The 25,302-nt window shown below is 46.7% G+C and overlaps 1 protein-coding gene across 3 annotated transcripts in view; it reads left to right on the forward strand.

Annotated features, from left to right (window-relative positions):
• Nucleotides 1-25,302, forward strand: part of ZFHX3 (zinc finger homeobox 3) — a 272,637-nt gene that overhangs the window by 147,012 nt on the left and 100,323 nt on the right. For all 3 annotated transcript variants that reach the window (XM_034940594.3, XM_008954876.5, XM_034940595.3), the window contains exon 4: nt 21,863-22,094. In XM_034940594.3, the coding sequence (XP_034796485.3) occupies nt 21,863-22,094 (232 nt within the window). The remainder of the gene's footprint in view (nt 1-21,862; nt 22,095-25,302) is intronic.

Consider the following 25,302-nt stretch of genomic DNA (forward strand, 5'->3'; position numbering starts at 1 on the left):
AGGTAACTAGATGTGATTGTTGGTCTAGAATTCAGCACCGTCCACTAGAACTTTCTGTGATGATGGAAATGTTCTGTGATCTGTGCTGTCCAGCGTGGTGGCCACCAGCCACACGGGGCCATCGAGCACTTGAAATGTGGCTAGTGTCACCGAGGGATTGAACTTTTCATTTTATTTAACTTAATTTAAATTTAAATAGTCACATGTGGCTAGTGGCTGCTATATTGGCCAGCCTCTGTGAATGATCTTTTATCTGCCCTGGGTTATCCGTGGAGGGTCTGAAATGCCCAGCCATTTCCAAACCTTCCCCGACACGTTGTTTCTCTGACCGAGAAGGTAAACTGATTTCGCCACTGCATTCAGCAAGCCCTAATTAGGAAGGTAAGTTTTCCGAAGGAAAAAGATGTTACTTTCTAAATCCAAATGTAAATGACTTGGATTATCCGTGTCACTGAGCGCTTCATTCATGCAGATAATTGAGAATTGACAGTGTCCTTTTCCCTCAATTACTTCCTGATAGTTCCATGTGTTACAGTGGGGGAAACATGGAGCTGTTTTTAAATAGCTATGTTAACTTCCTCATTAATTTTACCTTTTTCTACCAATTAACAAATATTAACTCCTGTGGCAGAATTAAGCTGGCTTCCATTGTGAAGCTACCCTCATTCTCGACTCCCTTACTGCCCAAGTCTGGTGAAGCTGAGCTTCTCACCTTCTGTTTTGCAGTGTGCAACCCAGGCAGCAACATGATGTTTTGTAGGGGAATCTTTGTGCTGGGTTATTCACGGAGTAGCACAGCACGGGCTGACAAACCCCAGCCGAGGAATGGTAGATCCCAGGGTTGACTTCTGTGACTCCTACTTGCCAGCCACATTCTCTTTCACATTCGGACCCAGGGATTGCAAACCCAGATGCCTGCAGGGGCCATACAGGTATCAGAAGTGGGTAACTGGTGTGGGGCTGGAGGGCTCCTGCACCATCTTTTCTAAGTAATTGTTGACATGAGGGAATGTACAGCCAGAAACCCTGTTTTTTTGTTTTGTTTTGTTTTGTTTAATGTCTAAAGAGGCAAAAAATCTTGATTGTATGGGAAATTGGCAGATTTTTAAATGTTCACCATTAATTAAGCATTTTTAAAAACTCCCGAGGGTTATGAAGCTCCCACCTGCAGGCTTCCCAGGCACTGCCAATTTGCCATCTCTAGATTATCTCTCTCCTGTGTCCATTAAACAGAGGAGAAAGCCATCTGCCACACTGCCATCCACTGCCTAATGTCTCAAGGTGCTTATGAGAATCATTTGAGCTGTGTAATGGCCAAACCCTTTGAAATCTATGCAGGACTATGTACATGTAAGATGATGTTATTGAAAAAACACTTAAATACTTCATTTTTCTCAATCCAGATTTCCTGACCACTTGTTCTTAGATGTCAGGATCCAAGATTCTTGGATGTCCTAGCGTCAGCTCTTAAGAGCATCTTAGGAAGGAAGCAAGAGCATGGCATGACGCAGGGATGATAATGACCTGATTTTTCACCTTCTCATTTTTTCCTCCCTGGCTGTTTAAAACTGGATTGTTTTCAGCTACTGGAAGGCGTAGACTCAGAAGGCTACATTTTTGTTGTTGTTAGTAATTCCATCACTAGGTTCGTTCAAAGTGGCGTCAGTTACAGGTATTGTTAAGCTCTGAATAAGTGTATAACCTTAACCCTTATTCCTGTGGTGGTATTTACCTTGATTGTAGAGTGAGATGCAGAACCTGAGAACCAGTGCCCTGTGACTGAGCACACTGACGAGAAAGTTAGGTTCGAAAGCCTTGAAAACAAGGAGTGAAGTTGAATTGTTCTGAATTCATTTCGTAATTCAAAGTTAAATGGCTCTTAAATAGGTGTTGACTTTCACGTTGAAACAGCTTATTTGCATATGAAGTTTGCAAGCCTGGCTTTTTATTTATTTATTTATTTTTTTGAGACACGGCGTCACTTTGTCACCTAGGGTAGAGTGCAGTGGCACGATCTTGGCTCATTGCGGCCTCAACTTCCCAGGGTCAAGTGATCCTCCTGCCTCAGCCCTCCAAGTAGCTGGGACTGCAGGTGCACGCCACCATGCCCAGCTAATTTTTGTATTTTTTTGTAGAAACAGGGTTTCACCACGTTGCCCAGGCTGGTCTCGAACTCCTGAGCTCAAGCGATCCTCCCACCTCAGCCTCCCAAAGTGCTGGGATTATACCGCACCCGGCCTGAGCCTGGCTCCTAACTTGAGTTTCAAAAATTGTAAGAAACTTATTTTGCTTATCAAAGAGTGTGTGTAAGAGGGTGTGTGTGTGAGAAAGATAATGTATATGTTCCCTTCTTTATTGAGAGCAGGCGCGTGATTTTTCTAAATGATTGTATAAATTTGTTACGGGGTTTTAGGTCAGGGAACAGCATATCACTGCCAGAGGACGGAATACAGCCAGCCATTTGTCTCCATAAATAAAGTTTTATTGGAACACAGTCATGCCTATTCTTTTATATGCTGCCGTGGCAGAATTGAGTAGTTGAGACAGAGATGGTACAGGCCTTAAAAACCTAAGCTTTTTTACCCTCTGAATATTTACAGAAAAAGTTTTCTGACCCCTTGCCTACATTTTAGAAACGTGCCTTCTAAGAGGCTGTATTCTTATGAATTCTAGGAAAACTGGGACTAAGACATTATTCTCCCCAAACCGTTCTTCATGCAATTGTTGTCAGCTCGGTGGGCTCTGGCTTATTTCTGTGATCGTAAGAATTTGCTTATTAGATGTTGAATGCAATGGCCCTGGTTTCATGGTAACTAAACCTGCATCCGCTTCTCGCTAATGTACTGCTAGTCATTTTATTCAGCAGACTGAGTAGCTTTCGCCGTTTCTATGGGAAGGACAGTGCTCATTAGTGGATGTGCTCAGCCTTCAGTTTAGCTAAAATCTGAATGCTTTCTCAACCTGAAACAGTGGGTATTATTCTAAATGTTAAGTAATATGGCTCTTTACAAAGACAAAGTGTTTCCCAGTCATTATTAGCTGCTTCATCATCGTTCCTCATGATGATGCCTTGAAGTAGGTTCTCGTATCGCCGTGCTGATTTTAGCACTGGAGCAGGGACGGGCGGGTAACTTGCTGAAGGTCACATAATAACAAAGCCCAATGGCAATTTGTGTCATCGCATGAGTCATGTTGGCGTTGGGGATGCAGCTGGCACCAGCGGGACTGACACCCAGAGGCAAGCCAGTCCTCCTAACAGGTTCTTCCCCAGAAAAACCCGATGATTTCATTAGCAAGGTAAGTGAACGGACGATCAAGTAATTAATTCCTCTTTGTGTAGTCAGTCCTAGGACCCTGATGAAATCAGATGGCAGGGGAGGCGTCCTGAATCTTCAAGTTCCCCTTTCCACCCATTGTCGTCACCTGAGCAGCTGTTTTGTTTTAATTTTGCTTTATTGTTTAAGGAAGTTCATTCATACTGATTTTCTCACTCAAGCCTCATGGCCCCTGGTGAGGTAGGTGGCCCTATTCCTCCTTTTACAATGGAAGAGAAAGCTCAGCGTCAGTCCTCCCTCTTCTCCACGGCTGCTCACTCCCATTCCCATGTTCTCACTGCAGAATGACGTGGCTCCTGTGTGTCAATCCCCAGGGAGGAGGGCATAGCATCCCTGCCCTCAGGAACCTTCCAGTCTCACTGGGGGGTGTGCCACATACATAAAGCTGATTACCAGCACTCAGGGCAGCAGTGCCCATAGCTGTGCTGAGAGCCCAAGACTTGGAGTTCAGAGGAGAAAGGATCGCTGCAGACAGAAAAAGGGCGGGAGGTGAGATGCTTAGAAAGGAGGATAGAATTTGGAGGAGCAGGGGCTGTGCGCACGGTGGCTAATGCTGTAATCCCAGCACTTTGGGAGGCCGAGGCAGGTGAATCACTTGAGGCCAGGAGTTTGAGACCAGCCTGGTCAAGATGATGAGACCCTATCTCTACTAAAAATACAAAAATTAGCTGGGCGTGGTAGCACGGGCCTGTGGTCCCAGCTACTCTGGAGGCAGAGGTGGGAGGATCACTTGAGCCTGGGACTCAGAGGTAGCAGTGAGCCGAGATCCTGCCACCTGCCACTGAACTCCAGCTTGGGTGACAAGAATGAGACCCCATCAAAAAAAAAAAAAGGAATTTGGAGGATCTAGCATGGACTTGTACACAGGAGGAAGTGGCCTGAGCCTGCACCTGTGTGCATACACACAACACACACACACATACACACACACACACACACACACACACAAATAGAAGAGACGTTTGGAAACCGAGAACCGGTAGAGCTGCTGGCTGGAGACAGGGGTGGTACAGGGGAGTAGTGGGTGATAAAGACCCTTTAGTGAAAGGCCTTTCTCACGTACAGAGAATGATGAGGATAATTTTTAGAGGTGATTGATGAACACTCATTTTGGGGAGAGATTAGAGCATGAGGAAAGAAGCAGCAGGAATGTAGACAGACACACGGGGAATGAATGAATGAATCAAAGCCGGAAGAAAGACCATTATAAAAATGCCAGTGCTACCAGAACCTGAGACTGGCTGCTGCTGTTTCCTCTGGCCTTATGCTATTATAGAGTCATCTGGAAAGGTCATCGAAAGATTTGTGTTTTAAGACTTAAGCCTTTAAAATACCTACTAATATAAAAGCATCCATAGACTGACTAGATTAAGGCTAGCAGAGCAGGCTACTGGATTTGAGATTCCAAAAATACATCACTTGCCCACTGGTGTGATGGTGAGCGATTGACTGCATCTTAATACTGTAGCCCCAGGAGAAAGCACGGCCAGGTCTGTGTCCACATGCCACTGTGCACGCGTCACATAAAAACTTGTAGCATGCGTGATGTGTCCTGATGCTTTCCACCTGGCAGGGTCTGGGCAGTCCTCTCTCTAGTCCTCGCTTCCACCCACCTCCTTTGCTCCTCCCCAACTCCTACCATTTTGCTCAAAGAAAATTTTCCCAGTCATTAGTTTTTTGAGGGGGGGAAATGGGGTGGACAGAGTCTCGCTCTGTTGCCCAGTCTGGAGTGCAGTGGCATGATCTCGGCTCACTGTAACCTCCAGCTCCCAGGCTCAAGTTATTCTCCTGCATCAGCCTCCTGAGTTGTTGGGACTGCGGGTGCGTGCCACCATGCCTGGCTAATTTTTGTACTTTTTTGTAGAAACAGGGTTTCACCATGTTGGCCAGGCTGGTCTCGAATTCCTGACCTCAGGTGATCCGCCTGCCTCGGCCTCCCAAAGTGCTGGGATTATAGGTGTGAGCCACCATGCCCGGCCAGCTTTTTTGGTGCAGTTTTCTGAAGACTTGATTTTTACTGAAGGAAATTCCTCACAGTTCTCCAGAAGGTTTTGTAAACTATCATCTGTCTGGAATAAGATTGGCAATGCTCCCCACCCCGGTCCCATGCCCCCCCAGCGCGATCATCGACCACGGCTTCTTCCTGTGTCATCACTGTTTCTTGGGCCTGCAGTACAGTGAACTTACTGAGTGTAAGCAGGGGATGTTTTGGCCAGTGTGGACTGGCTGATGAAAATTCTCCCTGTATTTTGCCACTTAAAAATAAGTTTTAAAACGTTTTCCCAGGCCGGCCTTCCAGTCTCATTCCACTAGGAGCTGGAGAGCTGACCAACCAGGAGGCGGCATCTTTGGATCGAATTGCTTGGATGTCCCAGGAGGGATCTTGTCAGGGGGTTGGCCAGTCAGAAGGCTGGAGATCCCGGAGTTTGGGCGTAGCTGGAGAGGGAAGGAATCACATCTGAACATGCAACTCTGACCCCCTGTAGAGAATGGTCCATTCCTCCCTAGGTCCTAGAATGGAGAGTAGAGGAAGGTGAGAGCCTTAACCACGTGGGTTATATGACTTGGGGATCCAGTCAGCAGCAGTCCCTGGCAACAGTTAGATTAAGAGGACAGGAAATTCAGGAAGAAAATAAAGTTGTACGTGTGATGTGTGTATTGAAAAGATGTCCCCCTCATTCTGACTCATCGGAGCTGTAGACAAGCTGTCTTATGTTCTAGGAATGCCTGTGTGGCCACTGCCTTCCAGGTATCTGAACACTTTCACACCACTCTGTTGGCTTGGGTGGACATGTTATGTTTAGAACTAAAATATGTACCACATTCTTTTTATCTGCAAAGGTGTGTGTGGTGAACACTGCCCGCACACATGTAGAATTCTGACAGCCTGAGTTACTCCCCCTGGGAGGCATCTGCGGAGTGTACTCCCTCTTCCTTTCTTCTGTGGTCTTGATCGTCTCGATGGTGCTCAGATACCTGAATCTTGCAATTATTTGTCAGTTTAATAGTAAAGGAGCATAGTGATAGTAAACCTATGTAAATAACATAGCTAGGGATGTAGAAGAAATGGAGGAATGGAATGAGGAGGACCATCTCAGTTGTCCTCTGGCTGGGGGACATTGTGGCTGATTGGTGGGGAGGGGCGAGCCCTTTTGTGATTCACATACTAAAAAAAATCAAGTCACTGAATAAAGCCATTTAGTGTAATTATCTCCTGTCATTAAATCTTATTTAAACAAGCAATAAATATTAGCAAACATTTTTATTCTCTTCAGCCCCCAACCTCCCATCTCAGTCATTGAGGGACAGAGAGCCCCGTGTAGAAATCAAGTGAAGCATCTACACAAAAGAAAGGGCCGGGTGTAGTGGCTCATGCCTGTAATCCCAGCACTTTGGGAGGCCTTGGTGGGCGGATCACTTGAGGTTAGGAGTTCGAGACCAGCCTGGCCAACATGACGAAACCCCGTCTCTACCAAAAATACAAAAATACAAAAATTAGCTGGGCATGGTGGCGGGCACCTGTAATCTTAGCTACTTAGGAGGCTGAGGCAGGAGAGTCACTTGAACCCAGAAGATGGAGGTTGCAGTGAGCCAAGATGGCACTACTGCACTCTAGCCTGGGTGACAGAGTGAGACTCCATCTCAGAAAGAAAGAAAAAAGAGAATGCTTGTGGTGGGCCCTGATCGGGACCACCTGGTGCTGTGGGACCCCCCCCCCCCACAGGCAAGGAGCCACTGTTTTAGCTCAGGTGCAATGCATAAAGCCTTCCAGGCGCAGGTGCCACCAGCCTGCCGTAGGAGATGTGAGGCGTTTCAGCATGGGTCAGAGTTATCTGGGAGGGTTTCCCAGCAAGAAAAGGCACTGAGACCAGAAAGATCATAGTTGGTGGGGAAGGTGGGAACTGACGCGAGTCTAATTGCACGTGGAATGGAGTGGAGGATTGAAATCTGAGATGGGGGAAGTGAATTTGGACTGGATTAGATAGGTCTTGAAAAGCAAGCTGAAGACCCAGGAGGAATAGTGGAGCCTTAGAAGGATTTTCTTCATCTGTTGAAACTTTCAGCCCACAATTTTTATTTTATTTATTTATTTATTTATTTATTTTGAGACGGAATCTCACTCTGTCGCCAGGCTGGAGTGCAGTGGGTGTGATCTCGGCTCACTGCGACCTCCGCCTCCTGTGTTCAAGAAATTCTCCTGCCTCAGCCTCCCGAGTAGCTGGGATTATAGGAGCCTGCCACCACGCCCGGCTAATTTTTGTATTTTTGGTAGAGGTGGGGTTTTGCCATGTTGGCCAAGCTGGTCTCTAACTTCTGGCCTCAAGTGATCCACCCACCTTGGCCTCCCACAGTGCTGGGATTATAGGCGTGAGCCACTACAGTTTTTAAGTCCCTGCCATGAATCAGGAGCTGTGCTGAGAACTGAGGATAGAAATATTCGACTTGGTCCCAGCCTGTGGGATGCTGTTGATGGTGTGGCGGAGGAGCAAAGGTGGTTTGCAACACGCACAGCATAGGAGCTGCTTCCAGTGGGCTGAAGGGCCCAGAGGAGGAAGCGATGGAGCCTGGGGCTTGGGGACAGCTTTGGAGTAGGAGTGGTCTGTGCGCTGGGTCTCTGCATAGTGCAGGGATCTGATCTTTCTAGCTGTATATTTATTTTCTCTTAGTCTGCTGATCCCTTAGAGCTTTCAAAAGACCCAGTTATTCTCGTTTTTACTTTCATCACAATATGAGACTGTTAACTTCTGAAATTCAGTAGTGCGACCCATTTCATGATCTTTCTCAACTAATAAAATGGAGTTGTCACAAGGGCCTCTGTGTTCTTTTGGTTTTATTTTTCCTGGGGGCCTTGCATTCTGGAGCAGATGGGTGGTGGGCTAGAATAATAGTTGCTCCTCTGAGCCAAACCTCAGTAAGAATACGGTTTTCTAGCTATATCTTGGGCATCTGGACTATTTCTGATCCAGAAAGGTCCAACTCTATGTAACATATGAGGAGGTTATCCCTACTAGAAGCCTGCCTTGTCTAACCCCCACTGTAAGACAGTGGTCACCAAGTAAGCTTGCCTCAGAATCGCCTGGAGGGCTTGTTAAAAGCCAGATTCCTGGCCCCATCCCTAGAGTTTCTGTCGATCTGGACAGGGCCTGAGAATTTGCACATCTGACATTCCCAGAGGGTGCTGTTGCTGTTGGTTGAGGAGCCACACTTTGAGAACTCCCTGCTCTAAGCCAAGCATGAAAGGAACTGCTGGATTCTTGGCGGGACCTGCCCTTAGCATGGGCCTTTCTCAACGACCTCCACAGTGGGCACCCTCCTCGAACTCTCGCAGCAGGAACAAATGCACAGCGGCCTCTGAGGAAGGGAAGATGGTGTCCCTTCCTCATGGGTTCCCCATAGAGCCCTCTCTGGTTATCCTGGTGAGAATTCAGACTCCTGCAGTACCGGGCTGGGTGCAGTTGCATTCAAGACTCCTGATTTCCCACATCCTCATCTGGAAGGAATAGCCATTCTCAAGACCAAGACTTGGCCTCAGAAACTTGGACATCAGCCTCAGAGTGGCGGTTTTTGTTCCTGTTCAACTTTAGCCCTCGGCTGGCCTGCGCGACTGTCAGACTTTGAGGTTCAGCCTTGTCCTCCATCTCTCTGGCTGTTTGGTGCTAAGGCCCGTCCATGAAAGGCTCCTCAGCCCCCCGTCAGCCCCTTTGTGCTCTGAAAACGGTGTCTCAAAAATGAGGGTGCTCATATTCAGGGACAGCTTGAGATCCTCTACCCCAGGGGATGCCCATAGGTCTTTGCGCTCAGGCCCATTGGAATGATTAATTGGTGTCCTCCACTCTGCTGGACAATTAAGGAAAGCAGGAAAAGGAGGGAAAAGTCTTCAGTGAGACCTAATTTGGTACCATGTTGTTTTCTGTTAATCTATTTTGTTTTCTGTCCGTCTGTCCCCAGGGACGGGTGCCTTGCTGCTTGCTGAAGCATGCATAACTAATGTCCTCATTAAGGGCTGATCTGTTTATCAGGGCCATGCGAGGAAGCCAGCCTGCCAAACCCAGGCGCAAGCTGGGGGCTGTTACCTCCCTCTGGGCCTCAGCCCCACCTCATTAAGCTGGTCCGGGCTATTGATTGGGAGCCTGTGTTTGGAAGAGTCTTACTTACTCCATGCATTATCTTGACAGATTGATCAGACCTGATTGAGAACCTCTTAAAGGAACGAACAGCTGTAATGGGAAAGTTGGACTCTGTCATCCGTTAGGATGATTCTGGGAGCAAGAAGAACAAGGCTGACATCTTGGAGCAATTGTATTTACAATTAACATGGTTGAAAACGATTGCCTCTATTGATCCCCCCTTCCTGCAATTACAGCCCCATTGTTTACATTCCAGCACTTCAGTTATAAAAAGGAAATTCAATAATTATTGCATTATTTAAAGTTAAAGTGCCACAGAGTTTGCTGGCTGCGCTTGCTGGTTGATTTAACGTTCAGTAAAATCCATGCTGAGCTCTCCATCTTGAGGCGGAACAATATCGGCTTTTAATGAGACTTAAAAAGGGGGTGGGGGAAGGAGGGCAGAACCCAGTGCATGGGGTGTTTGTCTGGGTTATTTATGGGGGAACCCAAAAGCAGAGCTGGGAAACGAGCAGTGTCATCGTTTGCAGAACTGTGGCCCTCTCGTCACGTGGCCGTCCGTTCTGCATACAGCCATCTCCTGGCCTCTTGAAGCAGACTCTTCTGTCCTTCCTCAAAGAACCATCTTTCTCATTTCACTGTTGGTCCCTTGCTTCCCTCCGACAAGTCTGTCTCTTTCAACCTTCCAGAAAACAAATGGAATTTAAGGAGAAAAAGTGAAATGTCTGCATCAGCCAGAGTGATCGACGCCAGAAGTGTTGATTTAGAGGGAGTTTTTCTGCCTCGCCCCGTCACTTTCTCATTCTCTCTTTTAAGAGAAGGATAAAATAAAAAATCAAGCCCCTTGTACGAGGCAGAAGGCAGCCTTGTGGGTGCTGCTTACCTCCTGCTTGTGTTGCGCCGGCTGCCCTGTCTTCTCTCATTATGAAGGTGATGAATGTATTTGTCAGCAAATAGTAGGAACTCAAGAGGAGCCTCTGGGTTTGAGCACCAAATTCATGCTCTGCAGCAACAACCAGAAAGTTCAAGAGCATGGGAGGAATTTTAAAGAGCATTTTCCTCTCGCATTTGGTTGAAATTCTTCTGTAGGCTCGGTTCCAGCAAGACATCTGGGCAGGTGCACTCAGCGGGCTGCAGAGCAAGGGAGGAAAAAATGATGCCTCATGCTTTCCCATCAAGAGCCACGCTGCCAGCGACAGCCCTGAGAAATTTTCGAGTGCAGGTGTGAAAGGGGAGAGGAAGATGAATAGAGCCAATTCTGACTTTTATGAAGTATCTGGAGCAGGCCAGTAGCGGGCAGCTGCTTCCGTGTGACTTTTTCATTAAGGAGGTGAATTCTTGTGTGCAGGCATTGCATGATTTATCAAGTGCAGTTTGCTAGAATTTAAGATACTCTTTGGGAAAAGCCAAGTGCAGAGATTTTTGGTCTTGGAAATTTTCCTCCCTGCAACAGAACATCTCCAGGTATTCCGACTTGGGTCCTTTTTCCGTGGCCATTGCTGTCCTGGCCAGAGCATCGGTTCTCAAAGTGTGGTCCCAGATCGGCGTCATGATGACCTGGGAGACTGTTAGAAATGCAGATTCTTGGGGCTCACTCCAGACCCTCTGAATCAGAAACCCTTGGGATGGCCCCAGCGATCTAGGGCGTAGCATGCCTCCCAGGTGCTTCCGATGCACGCTCAAGTTAGAGAACCACTGAGCTGGAACACCAGTGGCATCATCCATCACCAAGCCCACCCGGCTGTATGTGCCCATCAGAAGCGACGAAGCAACATCTGGACTTACAGTAGAAAGACCATGACTGTCTCAAATATTTGGGTAGTTCTTCACATGTTCTGAAGGATTTTCACATATGTGGAAGTTTTCTCATGTGGTTTTTAAAATTGCTTTGTGTAAGACAGGGCAAGTAAAATATCTCCAGGTTATAGATGAAGTAGCACACCTGTTTTGACCAGTAGACACGGGTTTTTTTCTGCTGGATTGACTGTCATAGGATTGGAGATACAAATAAGCAAATTCTTGAGTGGATTTGGAGAATCAGGGAAGTGTCTCCCAGGCATTTCAGCCGAACTCTCCTCCCTTCCCTGCTCCTCACCCAGGATATTGGCAGACATGAAAAAGAACGTGGTCCTTGCATTTTATTACATTGGTGCCCTGATGGGCAAACAGACCGAGTAAACACTTCTTGTTTTTTTTTTTTTTTTTTTTGGCAAGGGCGTGGGCTTAAGCTTTGGATCTGGGCTCTGCCTACACCAACAGCCTGACTTTGGCAAGTTTTGCACTTCTTGTAAGGGTGAAGGCAGCCCTGTGTGTGTTCAATATCCTCTGTCCATGTCATAATTCCTATATATCAGTTTCTTTATTGTCAACCAAGGATTGCCTTTTGGAGCCTGGGGAGGAGTGAGGGTTGGTTGTAAGGAGAGAAATAACAAATAGGTATGTTCAGTAGATGTTCATTTCCATCCCTAATCCTGAAGATTAACTGATGAAAAATAACATTAGTAATAGCCTCATTTATTATGAATGCTAACCGTGTATCAGACACATTTTATATGAATTATCCCATTGAATCCTCCCAGCAGTGAAATGAGGCTCTGTTATTGTCCCTGTTTTGCACACAAGGAAACTGAGACCCAACAGTGTATGTGACTTGCCCTACGTGGCACAGCTAGTGAGATTCAGAGTGAGGGTTTTCAACTGGGCTGCTTAATCTAGAGTGCCCCACAAACCATCATTATTGACAACAGTTTGACGTGGAGTTGGATGAGCACAAGCTAGAGTAATGTGTATATGGCGGTGTATTAGTTCGTTCTCACGCTGTTAATAAAGACATACCCGAGACTGGGTGATTTTTAAAGGAAAGAGGTTTAATTGACTCATCATTCAGCATGGCTGGGGAGGCCTCAGGAAACTTACAATCATGGTGGAAAGGGGAGCAAACATGTCCTTTTTCACATGGCAGCAGGAAGAGAAGTGCAGAGTGAAGGAGTGGGAAAGCCCTTTATAAAACCATCAGATCTCATGAGAACTCGCTGTCACAAGAACAGCAGCAGGGGTAACTGCACCCATGATTCAATTACCTCCCACCAGATCCCTACCATGATACATGGGGATTATGGGGACTACACTTCAAGATGAGATTTGCGTGGGGACACAGCCAAACTATATCAGGAGGCTTTTGTTTTTGTATGGGGACCTAAATTTGGGAAAGCTGGAAAATAGTGCTAGGGAAGAAGTACATCTTACAAATGAAGAAAGTTGCTGTTCCTGATATGATATCCTAGTGAAGAGGTGATTGTCAGATTCTGGAAGCTCTAGGTTGTTTCTGGAGAGTAGTTTGAGGTTAGCTTGGTGGGACCCACTTTGTTGTTTTATCCACCTACATACCCCCCTCAGCTTCTGAGCTCTGTGCACACTCACTCAACCATTGTGGAAACCAGTCCTCATTTTGCTTGTGACATTATGATCTGGTAGGCCCCTTCCTCAGGGTCCTACCATGAAATAAGGAAGATGTAGGGGGTGTTCATTCACCATCATATGCATGCATGGCATTTACTATGGGCGAAGCACCTACACACACTTTTGTTTTTTTTTTTTTTTTGAGACAGGGTTAATAATTTGCTCCCATAATGGTAAAAATGCATGCCTGATAAATTTCCTCCCCATGTATAAACAGTGGCTCCACACTCCTTTGTGGAGTTCTCCTAGCAGAGGGAAGTGAAATCTGTTTACATGGAGGCGTCGACATTCCACAGGGATCCATGTTTGTGTTTTTGCAGAAAAGAGTCAAAGCCAAGGCAGGTACAACCTATAGACAGCTATAGACTTAGTTATTTTCCTTCTAGAACTTAACTGTTTTTCTCAAGGCCACTAATGTTGAGAATTTTGAATCAGGAAATGTGATTCGTGCAAGGGAAAAGATAGAGGAACGGGAAGGCTCCGCTCTGGCCTTGGATACGGAGAGTGAGCAATCATGGCTTGTTCCACGGCCTAAGGAGCCTGGCCTAGAAACCAGAAACTAGGTCAGAGCAACCCAAATGGATTGATCTAAGGGAACATTTTTACTTCCTTTTACTTTTTTCTTATAAATCATGGTTGGGGCTTCTATCTTATGGTGTCTGCAGGGATCCTACAATGAAATAGAACTAAATTAGCATGTGTCAAGGACGAGAGCTTGAGCAGATGAAAAGCCAGCATTGAACAGAATATACATATATATTTAGGTTGACCTTCCAGGAGTCTTCCTAAAAATGTGACATTACATTTGGAACTATAACGCGATCTGACTGATTAAAAAATTAACCTCCCACTCCTGGTTGCGTTACCCCTGGAAGGATTTTCTTTTTAATTTTAGGCATTCAAGGTGAACACCTGGGTCTGCAGAGTCTCATGTTCCAGAACCCCCTGCAGTCTGTGCAGCGTAGCTTGGCGGCTGTGGACTTGGTACTTGGACTCAAGTCTCAGGCTCTGGTCCTGTTTCCTCCATGCTCTGTGTGACCTTGCAGGAGTCATGTGGCTTCTTTGAGCTTTGGGCTCCTCCAAGGATGAAAACCAAATGTGACCCACCTCATGGGGTTGTAATGTGAAAATTTAAAAGTGTGTGTAGACTGGGTGCGGTGACTTACATCTATAATCCTAGCACTTTGGGAGGCTGAAGTGGGAGGATTGTTTGAGCCCAGGAGTTTGAGACCAGCCTGGGCAAATTGGCCAGACTCTGTCTCTACAAAAAATTTAAAAATTAGCCAGGCATGGTGGCACGCACCTATAGTCCCAGCTACTCAGGAAGCTGAGGTGGGAGGATCACCTCAGCCTGGGGAGGTTGAGGCTGTAGTAAGCCATGATCGCACCACTGCACTCCATCCTGGATGATAGAGTGAGACCCTTTCTCAGACAAAAAAGAAAAAAAGTATGTGTGTAGATGCCGCGCACCCACAGTAAATGCTCTGCGTGCCTATGATGGTGAATGAACACCCGCTATGTCTTCCTACTTCATCTTATCAAGTTGAGGAATTAGCAGACTTACTGGTCCCCATCTTCTCCCCATCCCTCTCACCAGGTTTGTTAGTGAGATTACATAGTCCTCTCCCTGAAGCGAGACGCTGAAGCTGTTGTGTGCTGTGGTTGCTGTCTTTCCCTGGACAGGGGTGCTGTAACGGGCAGCCTCTTCCATCATGGGGCCTCCAGTTCAATGGACTGAGAAGAGTTACAGACAGGCTCTCCTGCCTGCCTTTGGCCTGACAGGTGTCTCAGGGGTTTTCTGGGACGTTCCACCATGGGGTTTCTCCTCTGCTGGGCAGGAAGCACCTGGCATCTCCTGGAATAGCCCCCTGGCTCAGAGGGGCTGCTCTGGAAATGGAGTTGCCGTGTGTGCCTGTGTGCACAGCACAGTGTGCCGAGAGGGCGGCCACGGGTGTGTCTGTAGTAACAGGTGGTACTCCTGAGAAGCTTTATTTGTGAATTGTGCATGTTTGTGTGTGTGTGTCAGAATGTACTTTGTCTGTTTGTACTTTAAAGGGGAGGCTTTGACAAAACCTGATCAATATTTTGCATTCCATGCATGAGGAACCAGATGTTAGAAGTTTCCTATCGTTGGGGAGGAGGAGGGAGCTGGGGCCCCTCCAGATTTATAGAAATCAATGTTCTCTGACAGAAGTTGGTTAGTTTTCCCTGGGAAACAAGTAACAGGAACACATTTTTTTGATTTTCACGATGCATTATTTTCTAACAAGAGCCCTCTTTTCGTCTCTTTGACTTTCAGTGTTTGACGAGGGTGAACAAGCATAACATACTAATGGGGTAGAATCCCACAAAGTCGCGCAGCGGAGCCTCTGTTGTCTCCCTTCTTTTAAAATTATTAGTTTGCTTTTTGTGCTTGGTGTTACGCGCCAGCCCCTTTATCTGAGGTGCCTCTGGTTGCAGGGAGGGCTTTGCTGTGTTCTTCTCAGTGAGCCAGACCTGGAAGGGAAGGCACAGAGACAGATGGGGGCCGTGAGATGTTTTCGTGTCAGAAGCATTGGAGTGTCCCCCTTCCAGCGAAACTGAGACGGGATGAACATTTTAAAACATGAGTAGCCCTAATAGGATTAGGAAGATGTGCAAGAAAAGGTCTCTTTGACTGACGTGAGTGAGCCCTCGTATGAACCCTGGCTTCGTTTCCAGCCGTAGCCGTTGACCCCCGAACGTGTGCCAAATTTCCAGTTAATCCAGATGAGGACAGTCTGTTATCCACTGCACAGCATTTGGAGGACTTGGAGATCGTTGGGTTCTTTTTCTGCTCCCATTTATGACTCAAACTAGATACTTCCTTCCTTCATCATACTTCTCCAAGATTTCAGAAAGTAAATTCAATTGCCAAGCATAGATGTTTCTTTCTGTGAAAGCTACAGTACCTTTGCAGTTCTTATGATCCAGTCTTTTGCAGGTGCTATCTGTCTGTTTTTACCTATCTATCCGTCTATCTATCTATCTATCTAGTCTAATCTACCTATCTGTTTATCTATGTAGTCTGTCTAATCTATTTACTGAGACAGGGTCTCACTCTGTAAGCCAGGGTGGAGTACGCTGGTGTGATCATACCTCCCTTCAGCCTCCACCTCCTGGGATCAAGTGATCCTCCTGCCTCAGCCTCCCAAGTAGTTGAGACTACAGGCATGTGCCACCACACTTGGCTAATTTTTTATTTCTTTTTATAGAGACGGGGTCTCACCATGTTGCCCAGGCTGCTCTTGAACTCCTAAGCTCAAGTGATCCTCCTTCCTTGGCCTCCCAGTGTTGGGATTACAGGCGTGAGCCACCACGCCCGGCCTCCTGGTGCTTTCTAAACAAGCAAGTGAGTTGGAGTGGGAGCGATCAAGGAAAAGTATAGTCAGATTTAAGGTTATAGGGAGAGGTTGGCCCAACCAAGTGAGTTTGGGTAGACCTGAGTTCTCACTCTTTTTTGGTTAGCTAGGATGACCTCAAGATACTGGTTGGTCTCGCTTTCTCATTAGTAATTTGTGGGAAGATACTGGATTTTCTTGAGTTAGCTAGGAGGCCCCTGTGTTTTATAGTATTCCGGGAAGTATATTCTCAAAACAGTATTCAAGCCAAAGGGGGAATGCCCTCATTATACCCTTCCTTATTTTCTTAGAGTTGCTGCTGACACTGCCTGCATCACCTGCAGGTTAAGTCCCTGGGGTTGGGCATAGTCTGTGTGCATGTGTGTGCTCACATGTGTGTGCACGTGCATGCAGTGTCTCGTGTTGTAGACACTTAGACTCGAACCGAAACAAACCCCCGCCAAATGGGCTCACCAGCTAGTTTTCTTTGGGTCCCCGGGTGGCATGCATCCCAGCACACTGCCCACAGTTGGAGCTGTTGTTTTGTTTTATTTTTAAAATTACACTCCTGACCCAACAAAGGAGAGTAGGTAGGAATTGTGAGCACAGAGTAAAGAAAATGGAAAAAGTAAAAACAGAACCCGGTTGCCCTCCTCCCCAGCGGGTGACTCTGTGATAGAGGCGGAAGGGGTTGGGGAATTCAGGATTTGCGTGGGAGAAAAATTTCCTGCCTGGAGAGGAGAGCAAGAACTCTGAAAGCAGGCAGCTCCTTTCTTGAGTGCACCACTGGGATTTGTGCCTTGGTGGATTCTTCATATATTACAGTGAATTTAATTAAATACATTGTGATCCCAATTGAGGGTATTCTAATTAGCTGGGTCAGGAACAAATTATTCTCCCTCCTCCTCCAAATGAAAACATCCACTCTCTTCTGCGGGGAAGGCATGTTCTTGGCTGACTGACTGGCCCCGTGGAGTGCTCATGGGCCTCTTAGCACACTCCCTACCACTGCTTTTTATTAGGCAGGTTCCAAGGGTGGGATTCTGGGGATGAGACCAGTGCCACTTGGGAGGAAGGGAGAGAGGATCTGACCAACAGGGTCACGGGTTGAGCCGCTCAGGGCCTAGGAAATGGCCGAATGATGTGGAGAAGGTCACAGAGGTCAGGACCTTGCTGCTAGCTTTGGGTCTCTGTTTACTTCCAGTTGGACAACTTAAGAAATAACGAGACACTTGGAAAATCTGGGGGAGAGCAGGACTTGTCACATGCAGGTAGACATAGTAGACCCAAGCAGAAGTTTGGGTTGGGATGTTAGGTTTATGCACAGCTGTTTCCTGGCAACCAAGATATAGTTTATTCTGGATTTTTTTTTTTTTTTTTTTTTTTTTGAGACACAGTTTTGCTCTGTCGCCCAGGCTGGAGTGCAGTGGCACTATTGTGGCTCACTGCAACCTCCGCCTCCCAGGTTCAAGCGATTTTCCTGCCTCAGTCTCCCAAGTAGCTGGGACTACAGGCACCCACCATTATGCCTGGCTAATTTTTGTATTTTTATAGAGACGGGGTTTCATCATGTTGGCCAGGCTGGTTTTGAACTCCTGACCTCAGGTGATGTGCCCACCTCAGCCTCCCAAAGTCCTGGGTTTACAGGTATGAGCCACTGCATCCGGCCTATTCTGGATTTTTTTAAGTGTTTTGGAGAATAAACTTGGAATACAAAGCAAGCTTGGAATTTTGAATGAATCTTTCATGAATTTTCTAGGAGAGAACCCTAGGTGTTCACTGGACCAGGTTAGGTGGGAGCAGCCGTGGCTTCATTTTCTTGTTTCCTCTTATTCTTTTCTCCACTATTTGTAATGCATGCCCAGTTTCTTGCTAAAATGGCTCTCAAAGTGGCAGACAGAAGAATTCATGGCAGTGTAAGAGATTGTGGTTTACCAACATGAGCTAGAGTGTGGAGTGGATTTTAGAATATCTTTATCATATCCATTTTTTAAAGTGTGAGTACCCGGTATGATGTTTATTTCAATCCAGGGTTTATACGGTCCTATGACCCAAGAGCCCATGGATTTGGACATTTGACATCGCATTTCCATCCAACTCTTTTGGCCATGTTATTCCTCTCTTGTGGCTCAGAGATTGAAGACTCCAGCCATTCGGAATAGAACTCTCACACATCCATATTCAAATTTGATGTTTGAAATTCAATGCCTTATTGTGAGGAAATCCAGTTTCATAGGGAGGTAGTGGGGGGATTGGAGGTAAGGCTTTAGTGATTCTTGATCTGATTTCATAGTTTATTCTACCTCCAAAATCTCTTGATGGAACGTATTTCTTTGAATTTCATGGTTATTGTCTCTGCCATCTTTTATTCACTCAGTTTTAGTTGAAGCTTTAATGAATATCATTCTTTTGGTCCTGGTGACCTAAGACAGCAGTTCTTGGCTCCCTTACAGGTTTCCAGCTCCTCGGTTTTAGGACAAACTCTTGCTGCCTGGAATATCCTGGTCCTGTTTCTGGCTTCTGAGTTCTGAGGGGCCTTGGGGAGTAGTTGGGGGAAGGGACGTGGGCTAGCTCATCTTCTCCCTTCACTTCTGCCTTCCTTCTCCCCAGGATTGTAACCTCCAGAAAGCACTGCCTCAGTGCATCCCATCCTCCCAACATCCTCTGAAAGGAACCTCATCACAGAGAAGGCAGTGAGGTTAAATCATTTTTTAAAAGCAGCTCAGAGGTCAGGTGCAGTGGCTCACGCCTATAATCCCAGCTACTTTAGGAGACTGAGGTGGGTGGATCGCTTGAAGTCAGGAGTTCGAGACCAGCCTGGCCAACATGGTGAAACCCTGTCTCTACTAAAAATACAAAAATTAGCTAGGTGTGGTGGCTTATGCCTGTAGTCCCAGCTACTCAAGAGGCTGAGGCAGGAGAATTGCTTGAATCCAGGAGGCAGAGGTTGCAATGAGCCAAGATTAAGCCTTTGCACTCCAGCATGGGCAACAGAGTGAGACCCTGTCTCAAAAAAACAAAAACAAAAACAAAAACAAAACCAATAAATAAAAAGTAAACAAAAAGCAGCTCAAATTTATCTCCAGAAAAGTAGCTTTTTATCACCAGTTGTAATTTTTCTAATAGGTAACATTGCACTCACTGGTTCTTCCAATACTTTCTGGTTGTAGAAATTTTGCTTTGTCCAAGGTGCTGCATATGAGTGTGTGAATCACCCATTTTGGGGGCAGAAGGGATTGTTCTTTCTTGGTGCCTGTGAAGCTCATCCCATTCTTATGTACAAGTTGGCAAGATTTCCTGTGGGATACTTTAGCCAGTTTATGTCATTGAGGGCTTCAACCCCCCTCCCATGAGTTTTCTGTGACACTTAGTTGGTGCATTTATGTTTCTTCTTCCAGCAAAGTACAAACATGCTTCTGGATTTTTCACATGTGATCAGTGAACACAGGACGTGTGCATGTCAGTACGTGAGCCTCACGGCAGTGTCCCTTGATAGGAAGCACTCACAGGGCCACTCTGGTATTTTCAGGATTGCGTGGAGTGCAGGGCATTCTAACCATTCTAGCTTGTCAGTATCTTGCATTCTAAGCTGGACAAGGATGAGACATCCAAGCAGGACTAGAAACCATTATCCTGGCATAAACATCAGACAGAAGCAGTGTGGGCCAGAAAGGAGACAAGCAACGTGGGCAGTTCTGAGACGTTTGTTGTGTGCCTGCCATGGCTCCATGGGCCAGGCTTGGCTGACTGGGCTGGGGGTTGGGGACAGGTGGTGAGGAGGAAAAAGGAAGGACACGTAATCACAGGAGCACATAAAGCACTCACATGACCTGAATTTCCTCCTTCAAAAGGATGCTGGGTACATGGCTGGAGGAGACAAGCCTCAGGTTCTACATCTCTCTCTCCCCCTAACTAACTGGGTTACCTTGGGTCAGTCATTTAAGCTTTTGGGGAGTGTTTCCCTTGCTTCATGTGTACCCAGTGGAAGAATTCCCTCTTCCCCTAAAGTGAATCATTGGAATGAAGGAGATGGCCTTTCTACACCAGCTGCACATTCATTCTCTGTTAGTCAAAAAGGGTCCATAGCTATCATTACATTCCCAGGAGACTCAGAAACATTGTGAGTTTTGTTCTTGGGTCGTCTTTAAGTCTTCCTAGCCACAGAAGCCTGGGGTCTGCCACCTGTCTGCATGACCTCTTCTGTTCTGATACCCCAGACATGAATCCTGTCTGTGCCTGCCTCCTGGAGGCTCTTAGGCTGCCATGCTCTGGGATCAGTACTGTGTCTACTAAGTACAACAGAGGACGTAATTTGGACCATCTGACCATCTGATACACCAACTGACCAATGATATTGGCCAATGATAAGCCAGGGGACTTTGAGATATTGACAGGGAACTAGTCTGGAGAAATTTATTTTTCTGGCATTTTTTAATCTAGGTGAAAACCTAATTTGGGGTTCTCCCAGTAGACTGTGGTTTTAAATACAAACACTGGAGTTGTCTTGTGAAGAAGCCAGATACCAGCTCCGGCTTCATGTTCCTGACCTAGGGTGCTATACAGGCAGGATGACCAGAGGCTATTACCTGAAGCAGGGGTTGGCTTAACTTTTCCTGTCATAATTTAGTACATTTCTATAGTAATAACCTAGACTTTGTGGACTATACCATCTCTGTCATAACTGTTCAACTCTGATGTTTCAAAAACATCCATAGACAGTATGTAAATCAATGGACGTAGCTGTGTTCCAATAAAACTTTATTTACAAAAACAGGCAGTGGGTTGAATTTGGCCCGTGGGCCATAGTTTGCCAACCCCTGATCTAACAAGAGCAGGACACTTTAGAGAATAAAAGGGGAAACCTTTAACCTTGTGCCAGGAAAGCCGGTGTTGCACTGGGAGGGCCCATGTGATCAGGATTATCAACATTCTGAAAAGCCACATGGCTGGGGCCATTTGCGGGAGATAGGAATGGGTATCAGCTTGCTGTGTTTTTTCAAAGAACTGCTAGAGAAGGGTGCTGGGTACTCTGGGAAAAAAAAAAAAACCCTCTAAGGAATCTCACAGTTGAAGACCTCATTAGTCCATTACCGTGCTGCTACTAAGAACTGCCTAGGACTGGGTAATTTACAAAGGAAAGAAATTGACTCACAGTTCTGCAGGGGTGGGGAGGCCTCAGGAAACTTACAATAATGGCAGAAAGGGAAGCAGGCATGTCTTTCTTCACATGGCAGCAGGAAGGAGAAGTGCTGAGTGAAGTAGGGAAAAGCCCCTTATAAAACTATCAGATCTCATGAGAACTCAGTATCACAAGAACAGCATGGGGGAACCACCCCCATATTCTAATCACCTCCCACAAGGTCCTGTCCCCAACACATGGGGATTACAGTTCAGATTAGAATTCAAGATGAGATTTTGGGCGGGGACACAGCCAAACCATATCAAAGACTGTCCTGTTTGGCTGTGGAGATGTGTCCCCTGGAGGCATGCCTCTGGCTGTGACCAGGATGGTGTAGGCTGATGCCAGTGGCCGCTTCGAGTGGCTTACCCAAGGCATGTCTTTCTCTTTTGTTACTTGCAGCACCTGCAGCAGCATGAGAGTGGTGTAGAAGGTGAGAGCTGCTACTACCACTGCATTCTGTGCAACTACTCCACCAAGGCCAAGCTCAACCTCATCCAGCATGTGCGCTCCATGAAGCACCAGCGAAGCGAGAGCCTGCGAAAGCTGCAGCGGCTGCAGAAGGGCCTTCCAGAGGAGGACGAGGACCTGGGGCAGATCTTCACCATCCGCAGGTGCCCCTCCACGGACCCAGGTGAGTGGTCTCACAGGCATGGGAGGCCCAGGTTGGGCCTGGGTGTTCACCTCCTTGAGACCTCCAGAGGACTTCTGTTTGAGGGAGACGTTACTGATCCAGCTGGTCCTCATGTTCCTTACTGACTTCACAGGTGAGCATTGTGTTTTGGAAGGAACATGCAGGGATTGTTGTCTGCCTGCCTTTCTGTCTTTTTTTCTTTTCTTTTCTTTCTTCTTCTTCTTTTTTTTTTTTTTTTTAAAGGAAATTGGCAGCACTTTTCTTGGAGCAAGGCTCAGTCTTACGGAAGTCACAAGCTAGTACCCAGGGAGCAGGCCAACAGAAGATGCTCTCCTCTATTCTAAGATTCCTCCAGTACATACTTTAGATTCAATTTATTGGTTCAAATTGACAAAGCAGATGCTACATCGTGTGTCCTGCCCAGTATTAAGAGTAGACAATTTGTGGCCTCAAAGTCTGGTCTGTAAAACTGAACTTTAGAGAGGAATAAAATAAGTGCTTGTTATAAAAATTTCAGTTGTATTTGGGAGTGATTCTGGGTGTTTCTTGGGTCCATGCTGCTTGCTGCTTCAATGCCTCGAGACCTTCTAGTGGGAGCTTGCCTCGTTTCTACCTCCCCATGTCATATCCCTGCAGCCACCTTTTTCCCCACCTCCCTCCCTCCCTCCACCCATGACTCCTTCTTCCATAGGGACTTCATTGGGTAGAATCACCTCCTCTTTTCTATTTTTTCAATTTTTCAGTCCCTTGCTCTCAACTTAGACACACAAGACAGTCACTTACCTCTTTAGAAACCAAAACTTTCCAAGAACAACTCTCCTTTCATCCTAGGCCCCACACTGTCTCTACAACAGAATCTTCCAGATTCTTGAGAGAACCCTGTGAACTGCTCACCTCTATTCCATGTCTCAACCTCCTACAACCCATTTCCTCTGTCACCAAGCCACTCTTGGGAGGGCGCTGCTGATCTTTGATTGACACAGCCCAGGACCTGCTGGGCCTGACCGTTTTCTTTCTGCAATGTTTGAAATTGTTGCCCAGCCCTTTCTTGAAGCTCCCTTCCCCTTCCCTTGCCTTCCCTTGGCTTCCAGGGTGTTTTTCTCTTGTCCTCTGACTTCCCTTGACAGTTCTGCAAGCCTGACCCTGGCTGGTGGTTCTCAGCCGGCCCCATGTCCCTGGGCACAGGGCACTGTGGCCTGGTCCTCGGCTCCCAGCCTCTTGAGCTTTTGTGTCCTGGTGCTGCCAAATGCCTTTGTACAGCTTCCCGGACACCACTGGTCCCACCTCCCAGATGCTGAGCTTCGTGGACATCTCATTGGTCCCACCTCTTGGGCACCTTGCTCACCACTTTCTCTGCCACACTTCTTTTTCTTCTTAATGGCAGCTTGTCTAACGGCCTGGCCAAGCCAGAGACCCAAGGCCACTCCTGATCCTACAGTCTCCTGCAGTGCCTTCTCAGCCATTCAGCCATCATGAATGTGTGCAGTTTTAACCTTAATATAATCAAATTACACATTTTTATATTTTTTAAAGGCAAAAAGTTACATAAACTTTATGGAGAAGAGCATGGCCCTCTCCCACCCCCTTTTCCAGGGGATCAGCTTTCAACTTTCAGATATTTCTTTTGTTACTTATTTCCATGTTTCTTCTCATACTTCTACGACTGTTTCTTGTTTTTAAGTTTTAGATGTTACCTCTTGGCTTTCTACCTGGGCAGATGAGAATTTCACCAGTGTGCTGTTCCACAAACCCACCCGTGTACACACCTACACCCATACCCCAACCACAGACTCATGCAGATGGCACACACACCAGACCCTGATACCTCATACACATTCTCGCACGTGCGCACACACACATATACTTTCTCTGCATCCTACACATTCCATCCACACTCACATACACAGCCCACAGACAAGACACCGTACCCACATACGTTGTACACACACACACCCCCTGTATACACTCACACACCCACACAAGCCATATACTACACCCACACGCCCCATCTGCGTGCACCTCCCCCACATACACTGCACCCCCACATGCAAGCATCATAAACACATAGACACTGTACCCCCACACACCCCACACACACTGACACGCATCCCACACGCACCCTCACTCTACCCACAAATACACAGGCACTGCCCTGCACACTCCTGCACCCCCCACACAACAGTTGGACTCCCTCCCACTCCCCAGCTCCCTCCACACTCAGTCCTTCCTCCCTCCACCTTCCATTATGATTAAATAATAATTGGGGGTTATATTAATATTCAGTGTTTTCATTATTATAACTATAAATATTAATCGCAGCTGAGCCATGTAGAGTTTTATAATTTCATTTACCTTCTTGTACAACTTAGTGTTTTCTCTGGTTTTCTAGGTACCTATGATTAATTCATGGCGAACCTTACTCTGCCAGAAGTAGACATTTCCTAATCTCTGAACGCTCTGCTCTATCAGTTTTTCTGTCAGCTTCATTTCCTCCTGGAGGCGTCCCTCCTAAGCCCCTCCAAAGCCCTCTGCCCACCTGCTCCTCTCTGGATCATCCGACTGCTCCTTCACTGCCTCCTCATATAAATGAAACAGCAATTCCCAAATGATGGGATAGACCACAATTCAAGAATTTTTCTCCCTGCTACAGTGGTTGAGGTTTCGACAGTCAGTAGAAATTGTTTGTTCAGGAAAGGGCTGTTGGGTATCGGGATAATTTTTGTCACTTGAAGGTCACTGCAAGACTGTCCCTTCCATGTGTTTTTCAAATGCCTCTTCTGGTTAAAGTTGAAACACCTTAATTGGTGGAGCTTCTGCTTTGCCTCTGATCCCATCCGTCTGCATGGGAGCACTCTCAGGAGTAAGGGACGAGGATGGGCCTGAGGCTGAGGCCCCTGGGCCATCTGGCTGTAGGGGAGCCTGTGCCCCACCCAGGGATTGTGGCCTCTGTTTGATCCGCTGCTCTGCATTAGTGCACTGTTGAGTCATTCCCCGGATTCTCCTTCTTTCTACCAACACACCTAGACCTGTTTCTTGCTCAGGGTTTGTGCTTTGTTTGGGGTGTTTTTTTGGCCAGCTCTGCATACAACATTGTTTTAATCATCTGTTAAAAGCTGGTCTATTTCACCCTTCAATTCTTTCTTTTACTCTGCTCAGAATTCCTTTTGTATTAATGAGGTGCCCCACACTAAACAGTGTACAGCTGCCA

The sequence above is a fragment of the Pan paniscus genome, chromosome 18 (genome assembly GCF_029289425.2).
Source record: "Pan paniscus chromosome 18, NHGRI_mPanPan1-v2.0_pri, whole genome shotgun sequence".
In the NCBI taxonomy this organism is placed as follows: domain Eukaryota; kingdom Metazoa; phylum Chordata; class Mammalia; order Primates; family Hominidae; genus Pan; species Pan paniscus.